Source organism: Procambarus clarkii, chromosome 70 (assembly GCF_040958095.1).
Source record: "Procambarus clarkii isolate CNS0578487 chromosome 70, FALCON_Pclarkii_2.0, whole genome shotgun sequence".
Taxonomy (NCBI): Eukaryota; Metazoa; Arthropoda; class Malacostraca; order Decapoda; family Cambaridae; genus Procambarus; species Procambarus clarkii.
Window position 1 is genome coordinate 27,043,848 of NC_091219.1, and position 9,744 is coordinate 27,053,591.

Sequence of the window (9,744 nt, forward strand, 5' to 3'; positions counted from 1 at the left end):
CAGGCACAGGCAGGAGTGGAGAGGAGAGAGATAATGTATGAGAGAAGTCAAACCATGCAACACTACATGTATGTGAGTCAAAACACCCTTTTCACTTATGGTAAAAGGAGAAATGCTTGGAGTGACTCTGTGTACATGCGGCTCAGGCTTGGGTACAAATATTACTGGGAATATGGGATAGATGTTCATGATAATGACACGAAGTGTAAACTATGTGGTATGTTAAGGTCTCACACCCTGGCCCATTATGTTCTTGATTGTCCGTTGATTAATGTATATAGAAACACTGAGATAAGGACTGTTCCTGAACAAATAGCCTGGATGTGTCACAACGGAAAGGTTGATGATATTCTTGAGAGATATAAGAATTTTGCACCAAGATTGTAATATTTTGTTGAATTATCTGCAGGTGTCTTGCAAATTGTCTATACAGTATACCTAGGTCATAAAAGTATTTGTGTGTACGTCTGATACCATACTCCTTGTGAAGGAGGAAATGTATATGTTTACCTCTCAGAATGTTTGGTAATATGTTTATTTGTGATGTGTGTATGTATATATTAACACGTTGTACTGAATGGGGTGAGAATAGCTTGATCTACCTCATCCCTTTGTGTGTATTTTACCTCAATAAACTTATTTCAATTTCAATTCAATCCACAAGGGCCGTGACGAGGATTCGAACCTGCGTCCGGGAGCATCCCAGACTGCCTTAATCGACTGATTAAGGCAGTGAACAATGATTTTGTTCATTTGATGCATCACGTTAGCATGATTTCTCTGTGTAAAGTGTGCACCGTCACCAATAATTCAGAAGAGCTGTGTGGAGGTGCAGTTTACCAACAACATCACCTCGTGTTCCAACTGAACAGGTATTGTTAAAGTTGTTTATTTTGCGACATTACGAGTAGTGCTTAAGTTTATATTTGCATGTATGTAGTCGGGAATAAACTGTATACATATATCAAGTTAGGCTTTTGCCCGTCACAAAATATATTCAGCAGAGGAAGTTACAGATCTATTTAACGCTGCAGCTGGATTATTTGCTTTATAATGCGTGCTTATCAATTTTTACCTTTGGGGGCAAAATTAAAACAAAATTAAATGTGGGGATATTAACCAAGAGACAATAGATTGGGTGAATCACCATCACTACTGGAAGACGAACAATTTCTTAACCCGGTACAGGACTCGTTTCTCACACAGAATGTAACAGCCCACCAGAGGTATATATGATCTTGGACCCTTATAAAGGTCCAAGGCGATGACTTTGTAGCCTATCTTCGAGGAGATTATCATAAAATGAGACAGGAATTTGAAAATATCTTCTGGACGGAGTTAATAAATAAATACATGGAAGTACAATGGGAAATTTAACGAAGGTTATCACTGAACTTGTTAAAAAATAAGTGTCGAGAAGCCGTGCTAATTCGACGTCGAATCAATAATGTGCCCATTGGGCAGATGTATGCAAAAGCGTTTAAAAAAAAAAGCTTAAACTAAGCACAACCTCTGGAAGCAGTATCGATTCACTAGGAATCACATATGTTATGAGGGCTACTAAAGGGCATTAAATTCACCCACCTAAGAAATCAGATCAGTCAAAAGCAGGTATAATTGACGTTTAAAAGGCAGAAAACACTCTGAATGCCTTACATTTCACGCTATAAAGATTAAACAATATCCCCGTTCTCACGCAAATGTTTGAAGCAGGGGAAGATAATGAAAGGATATTCTCATAACGCGCGACACAATAGGAATTGACAGATTATAAGTAACAATTGACATTGACAGATTATAAGTATCCAAAGCTGAAGAAATGTCGAACAATGAATCTCTTATACAGCAAATTTATCGATCAAGAGCGAATTCCTCTAAAGTAGCAATATGCAAATGTCAACACCATCTTCAAAACGGCCAAAAAGAGCTTTGGAGAAAACTACCAACCAAGCAGCCTAGCCTCGCATGTCTGCACGCTCGCAGAGAGAAGCCTGAGGCACTCACCATCTAGCAGTACACAACCTAGACATCAACACAACACGGGGGTTTCTTAACAGTTTAGTGTTTCATTACTAACCTACTCACGATTTTAGAAGCGGTACCTGGCTATTCAGACAAGGAACTTCCGGTGAACTTTGACTACATGGACTTCTCCAAAACTTTCGATAATCACATGAAAGACTGACAAAGAAATTATACGCACATGGGATAAATTATAAATTACTAGAATGGATAAAGCAATGGTTAAAACAAAGAAAGGAAACGGCCGCCCTAAATGGAAATTTAATCTGACTGGAGAAATGTGGTGAGTGGGGTACTTTACTCGCCTAGTTTTCCTTACGGGGATTGAGCTTCGGCTCGTTGGTCCCGCCTCTCACCTGTCGACTACTCGATGTATAGATTCCGGAGCCCATTAGGCTCTATCATATCACTACATTTGAAACCGTGTATGGAGTCAGCATCCACCACATCCCTGCCTAATGCATTCCATTTGTTAACTACTCTGACACACACAAAGAAGTGTGTGTGTAATTACCTAAGTGTAGTTACAGGATGAGAGCTACGCTCGTGGTGTCCCGTCTTCCCAGCACTCTTTGTCATAGTGTGCATATACTCGTGCTTGCGGGTATTCAGCTTCAGCTGTCTTGTCCCGCCTGTGTGTGTGTACCATGATGAACATCATGGTACATTCTCTGACCCATTTTGGGACTCCATTATTGGCGCTGCCTCCCCCGTACTGTTACAGTTTCCTGTGTATTGGGTACTGACTCATCCAAGTATGTGCTCGGCCAGGTGCTCCGGCCTGGTTCTCTGGCTTGTACACGACCTTCTGCCTACCGGCCACGGCATCCAATAGTGACGTTGGTTCTACGTTACGTCAACGGTGATAACGTGGACACAACGTTGGTCTTGGGTATAGTGGCCCACCACGGCATCCAATAGTGACGTTGGTTCTACGTTACGTCAACGGTGATAACGTGGACACAACGTTGGTCTTGGGTATAGTGGCCCACCACGGCATCCAATAGTGACGTTGGTTCTACGTTACGTCAACGGTGATAACGTGGACACAACGTTGGTCTTGGGTATAGTGGCCCACCACGGCATCCAATAGTGACGTTGGTTCTACGTTACGTCAACGGTGATAACGTGGACACAACGTTGGTCTTGGGTATAGTGGCCCACTGCTGAGTGGGGCAGTGCCAAAACGTTTCTGACAATCTAAGAATGTGTTGTCTGCCCACTCTTCCCTTTCCTTCCTTGAGAGAAGATGGAGGAAGGCATTATTAGGAGAAAATGCCAAGCCATTACGACTATATAACACTTGAAAGGGGTCACGATAAGGATGGGATGGGACGGGGGGAAGGAATGGTGCCCAACCACTTGGAGGATCGGGGATTGAACGCCGACCTGCATGAAGCGAGACCGTCTCTCTCCCGTCCAGCCCAAGTGGTTGGGCTTCCTTGAAAGAAGAGGAAGATAGGAGAGAGCAGGAAGTGAGAAAGAAAAATTGAAAAGAGGGAAGAAAGACAGAATTAAGAGTACAAAAAAATAACCATAAACCAAATCTTAGCCTAAAGCCGGCCGCCCGACTCGGGGCTCCCAGCAAGTTCCTCAAGGCCGGCAAATTCGTACAAAACTTGGCTTTTAATGAATACCTGATTAAGGGGACACCTTACGACGCAACTCAAATTGGTATACTAATTAGGAGACTCGTACACTCGTCTCAATTAGCTTTATAATTAGGTCCTTAGCTGGGGCTGTTTAATTGTTGTTAATTTGTAAATTGAAGGCGGGGGGGGGGGGGGAGATTGACGCAGAGCTAGAAGCATGACGCAGAAATCTAGACGCAGTTCCAAGACACATGGTTGGACACATACACTGGGACACACATGGTAGGTGAGGTGACACAACTGGACACATATTCCACAACGTACATTTTGACACTACTGATACACACACACACACACACACACACACACACACACACACACACACACACACACACACACACACACACACACACACACACACGATGACACATCAGGACACATACACACGTCAACACACCCGGACACACGCGAGAGAGAGACTAACTTCTCAACTAAAATTCACTTTATTCCAAGCATCGTGTATTCAGGAAGAGTTTTAAGTTGTTAAAATTGAGTTTATTAAACGAGATATGTGAGAGGGCGTCTCAGCCTTCCAGAACCTTCCCCGAGGCCAACGCTCCCAGGTGATGGGATGGTGATGGGATGGTGTGCAGGTGATGGGGTGGTGATGGGATGGTGTGCAGGTGATGGGGTGGTGATGGGATGGTGTACAGGTGATGGGGTGGTGGTGGAGTCAAAAACAGTGGAATGGGGCATCCAAAATTTATTTTAAGAGGGATCTTCCCCCCAGTGGAGCACTTAGGAAGTAACCACCATTTTGAGCTACTGTGGAATTATAATGTAAATCTGTTTGCTTATATGGCGCCTGTCCTCACAACAAATTCATTGTGATGAGTAATTACACCTCCATTCTAACCACCTGGGTAGTTCTCTAGATATTTGTGATGATCTGAAGGCCTATTACGGTTCCAATAATACTCTACAGGTAAACTGGGAAATTAACCCCTTGTTGTAAAAAGAGATTATTCTCAAGTTATAACGTTATTGTATTACAAATCGTTGGTTAAAAATATACAAGGTGTGTGCTGGAAATATTTTCTTTCAAATTTTCTTTCAGAAATTTGGATTTCTGTAAACGGAATTCTCGGACACGATGAAATAGTTTTCGAATTCCATATTCCACGTTATCGTCAATAATACACCGTATTAACATAACCAAATGCAAACTTATTTATTTTTTATTTATTTATTTATTTATACAAGAGATCTTACATTTTTGTATGTTCCCTGGAATACGACCCACCAAGTCGTTTAACAACCAGGTACCCATTCACGCTGGGTGAAGAGGCTACAGATAAGGATTGACGCCCAGTAAATCCTCCCCGGATACGAACCCAGGCCAAAACGTTCGCGAAAAGCCGGGAGAATGTCTTACCACTGCGACCAGACTGGTTACCTGGTACCCCATCCTTGAGGTGTGGAGGGAAGTGGTACTCAAGTGATACGAGAGAACCACTTTGCTCTCTGAGGTCATAGGTACAGAGAATGGGTACCAGTACCCCACCTTTTTATAGTACCCAATTCGTTACCCTCGCTTCGCTCTCATTGTAACCCTTTGTTTCCTTTCTGAAAGGTACTCCTTGACTGTGCCCTGGCAGAGACTCGCTCCCGGGTCCCCAGCTGGAGCAGGGCGCTCTGGTGTGCAACTCTGTGCAACGTGCAATGATTTCTCAATACCATTAGTACTAATCTATTAAACCGTATCTTTAAAAAGAGTAATATCACTTGTTAGAGGTAATAGTGTCAGTAATATCTGATAGCTATTGCGATGGAGACTATTACTAATAGTAGCTCTTGCCATAATAATAGTAGTGACTATTGCCACAGTACTAGCAATAGCAGCTGTTGCCATAGTAGGAGCATTGTTATTTATACTAGGAATAGTTGTAGCCCTGGGAGGAATGTTTTTATATCCGGAGCAGAGAATGTAGTTCCCCTGGTAATGTTACTAGTAAATAGTGTTCCTGGTATGACTTGGCTGTAGCAATAGTGGTAATAGTAGTGGTAAGCCCCCTGATAGTAGCACTAATGGTTCGTTTGGTAGTTGTTGTAATTCTGTTAGTAGTAGTGGTTGTAAACCTGGCAGGAGGGGCTAGTTCTGTCCCTGGGAACATCATTCTTGGTAGTACTAGTCCTTGTAGCAGTAGTCTTGGTCCTTGCAGCAGTAGTCCTGGTAGTACTGTAGTCCTTGTAGCAGTAGTCTTGGTCCTTGCAGCAGTAGTCCTGGTAGTACTAGTCCTTGTAGCAGTAGTCTTCGTCCTTGCAGCAGTAGTCCTGGTAGTACTGTAGTCCTTGTAGCAGTAGTCTTGGTCCTTGCAGCAGTAGTCCTGGTAGTACTGTAGTCCTTGTAGCAGTAGTCTTGGTCCTTGCAGCAGTAGTCCTGGTAGTACTAGTCCTTGCAGCAGTAGTCTTGGTAGTACTAGTCCTTGTAGCAGTAGTCTTGGTAGTACTGTAGTCCTTGTAGCAGTAGTCTTGGTCCTTGCAGCAGTAGTCTTGGTAGTACTAGTCCTTGCAGCAGTAGTCTTGGTAGTACTAGTCCTTGCAGCAGTAGTCTTGGTAGTACTAGTCCTTGTAGCAGTAGTCCTGGTAGTACTGTAGTCCTTGTAGCAGTAGTCTTGGTCCGTGCAGCAGTAGTCCTGGTAGTACTAGTCCTTGCAGCAGTAGTCCTGGTAGTACTAGTCCTTGCAGCAGTAGTCCTGGTAGTACTAGTCCTTGCAGCAGTAGTCTTGGTCCTTGCAGCAGTAGTCCTGGTAGTACTAGTCCTTGCAGCAGTAGTCTTGGTCCTTGTAGCAGTAGTCCTGGTAGTACTAGTCCTTGCAGCAGTAGTCTTGGTAGTAGTAGTCCTTGCAGCAGTAGTCTTGGTAGTACTGTAGTCCTTGCAGCAGTAGTCCTGGTAGTACTGCAGTCCTTGCAGTAGTAGTCTTGGTAGTACTATAGTCCTTGCAGCAGTAGTCTTGGTAGTACTGTAGTCCTTGCAGCAGTAGTACTAGTCCTTGCAGCAGTAGTCTTGGTAGTAGTAGTCCTTGCAGCAGTAGTCTTGGTAGTACTGTAGTCCTTGCAGCAGTAGTCCTGGTAGTACTGCAGTCCTTGCAGTAGTAGTCTTGGTAGTACTATAGTCCTTGCAGCAGTAGTCTTGGTATTACTGTAGTCCTTGCAGCAGTAGTCCTGGTAGTACTGTAGTCCTTGCAGCAGTAGTCCTGGTAGTACTGTAGTCCTTGCAGTAGTAATTTTGCTAGTACTATAGTCCTTGCAGTAGTAGTCTTGGTAGTACTGTAGTCCTTGCAGTAGTAGTCTTAGTAGTACTGTAGTCCTTGCAGTAGTAGTCTTAGTAGTACTGTAGTCCTTGCAGCAGTAGTCTTGGTCCTTGCAGCAGTAGTCCTGGTAGTACTGTAGTCCTTGTAGCAGTAGTCTTGGTCCTTGCAGCAGTAGTCCTGGTAGTACTGTAGTCCTTGTAGCAGTAGTCCTGGTAGTACTGCAGTCCTTGCAGTAGTAGTCTTGGTAGTACTGTAGTCCTTGCAGCAGTAGTCCTGGTAGTACTGTAGTCCTTGTAGCAGTAGTCCTGGTAGTACTGTAGTCCTTGCAGCAGTAGTACTAGTCCTTGCAGCAGTAGTCCTGGTAGTACTATAGTCCTTGCAGCAGTAGTCCTGGTAGTACTAGTCCTTGCAGCAGTAGTCCTGGTAGTACTGTAGTCCTTGCAGCAGTAGTCCTGGTAGTACTGTAGTTCTTGTAGCAGTAGTCCTGGTAGTACTGTAGTCCTTGCAGCAGTAGTACTAGTCCTTGCAGCAGTAGTCCTGGTAGTACTATAGTCCTTGCAGCAGTAGTCCTGGTAGTACTATAGTCCTTGCAGCAGTAGTCCTGGTAGTACTGTAGTCCTTGTAGCAGTAGTCCTGGTAGTACTGTAGTCCTTGCAGCAGTAGTCCTGGTAGTACTGTAGTCCTTGCAGCAGTAGTCCTGGTAGTACTGTAGTCCTTGCAGCAGTAGTCCTGGTAGTACTGTAGTCCTTGCAGCAGTAGTCCTGGTAGTACTATAGTCCTTGCAGCAGTAGTCCTGGTAGTACTGTAGTCCTTGCAGCAGTAGTCCTGGTAGTACTGTAGTCCTTGCAGCAGTAGTCTTGGTAGTACTGTAGTCCTTGCAGCAGTAGTCCTGGTAGTCCTGGTCCTTGCAGCAGTAGTCTTGGTCCTTGCAACAGTAGTCTTGGTCCTTGCAGCAGTAGTCCTGGTAGTACTGTAGTCCTTGTAGCAGTAGTCCTGGTCCTTGCAGCAGTAGTCTTGGTCCTTGCAGCAGTAATACTAGTCCTTGCAGCAGTAGTCCTGGTAGTCCTGGTCCTTGCAGCAGTAGTCTTGGTAGTACTAGTCCTTGCAGCAGTAGTCCTGGTAGTCCTGGTCCTTGCAGCAGTAGTCCTGGTAGTCCTGGTCCTTGCAGCAGTAGTCCTGTTTCTTGCAGCAGTAGTCCTGGTAGTACTGTAGTCCTTGCAGCAGTAGTCTTGGTAGTACTGTAGTCCTTGCAGCAGTAGTCTTGGTAGTACTGTAGTCCTGGTCCTTGCAGCAGTAGTACTAGTCCTTGCAGCAGTAGTACTAGTCCTTGCAGCAGTAGTACTAGTCCTTGCAGCAGTAGTACTAGTCCTTGCAGCAGTAGTACTAGTCCTTGCAGCAGTAGTACTAGTCCTTGCAGCAGTAGTACTAGTCCTTGCAGCAGTAGTCCTGGTATTACTGTAGTCCTTGCAGCAGTAGTACTAGTCCTTGCAGCAGTAGTACTAGTCCTTGCAGCAGTAGTCCTGGTAGTACTGTAGTCCTTGCAGCAGTAGTCCTGGTAGTACTGTAGTCCTTGCAGCAGTAGTCCTGGTAGTACTGTAGTCCTTGCAGCAGTAGTCCTGGTAGTACTGTAGTCCTTGCAGCAGTAGTCCTGGTAGTACTGTAGTCCTTGCAGCAGTAGTCCTGGTAGTACTGTAGTCCTTGCAGCAGTAGTCCTGGTAGTACTGTAGTCCTTGCAGCAGTAGTCCTGGTAGTACTGTAGTCCTTGCAGCAGTAGTCTTGGTAGTACTGTAGTCCTTGCAGCAGTAGTCCTGGTAGTACTGTAGTCCTTGCAGCAGTAGTCTTGGTAGTACTGTAGTCCTTGCAGCAGTAGTCCTGGTATTACTGTAGTCCTTGCAGCAGTAGTCCTGGTAGTACTGTAGTCCTTGCAGCAGTAGTCCTGGTAGTACTGTAGTCCTTGCAGCAGTAGTCCTGGTAGTACTGTAGTCCTTGCAGCAGTAGTACTAGTCCTTGCAGCAGTAGTCCTGGTAGTACTATAGTCCTTGCAGCAGTAGTCCTGGTAGTACTAGTCCTTGCAGCAGTAGTCCTGGTAGTACTGTAGTCCTTGCAGCAGTAGTCCTGGTCCTTGCAGCAGTAGTCCTGGTATTACTGTAGTCCTTGCAGCAGTAGTACTAGTCCTTGCAGTAGTAGTCCTGGTAGTACTGTAGTCCTTGTAGCAGTAGTCCTGGTCCTTGCAGCAGTAGTCTTGGTAGTACTGTAGTCCTTGTAGCAGTAGTCCTGGTCCTTGCAGCAGTAGTCTTGGTAGTACTGTAGTCCTTGCAGCAGTAGTACTAGTCCTTGCAGTAGTAGTCCTGGTAGTCCTGGTCCTTGCAGCAGTAGTCCTGGTCCTTGCGTAGCCAGCAAGAAGGTCAGTAAGGCTGGCAGGAACAGTATTAAGGATCAAGCAACATTGCACTCTAGTGGTCCATGGTGGCCAGAGTGCCAGGAGTGTTGGCCGGCACTCGTGCGTGTTCCCGCCTTAACACATGTCATAATAAACACCAGCGGCCCGATGTACTGCCAGTTAGCGTCCTCCCGTCCCTCTGATTGGCTCTCGTCCACACAATGCCATTGGCTGCCCGCTTGTGCTATTCCCGCTTGTTAATTGGTTAGATGTTTTGACCGGCCACTTCTTATTGGCCTGTTGAATTGACTAGCGTGATTGGTTAGTTTGTCGCACGTTTTTTTTTTTTTTGGTAGGCGCCGTGAGAGTCTATGGTTGAATATGAGGCTTTTCGTTCCCTCTTTTGGTCAATTATAACTGTTCGTACCCCGACTGG

General features: G+C 45.1%; 1 protein-coding gene across 1 annotated transcript; it reads left to right on the forward strand.

Annotated features, from left to right (window-relative positions):
• Positions 1–771: 771 nt before the first annotated feature.
• On the forward strand, positions 772–8,463 carry LOC123775248 (uncharacterized). The gene is made up of 3 exons (XM_069311566.1): positions 772–872; positions 6,303–6,587; positions 8,220–8,463. Exons 1-3 carry the CDS (start codon positions 772–774, stop codon positions 8,461–8,463), a joined length of 630 nt encoding a protein of 209 aa, XP_069167667.1.
• Positions 8,464–9,744: the final 1,281 nt, after the last annotated feature.

Bases quoted from the DNA above. Each gene is read 5' to 3' on its own strand.
- LOC123775248 (XM_069311566.1), top strand. From the start codon at position 772: ATGATTTCTCTGTGTAAAGTGTGCACCGTCACCAATAATTCAGAAGAG. The intron at 873-6,302 runs GTATTGTTAAAG...TGGTCCGTGCAG, and splicing joins CTCGTGTTCCAACTGAACAG to CAGTAGTCCTGGTAGTACTA. The intron at 6,588-8,219 runs GTAGTAGTCTTG...TGGTCCTTGCAG, and splicing joins GTAGTACTGCAGTCCTTGCA to CAGTAGTACTAGTCCTTGCA.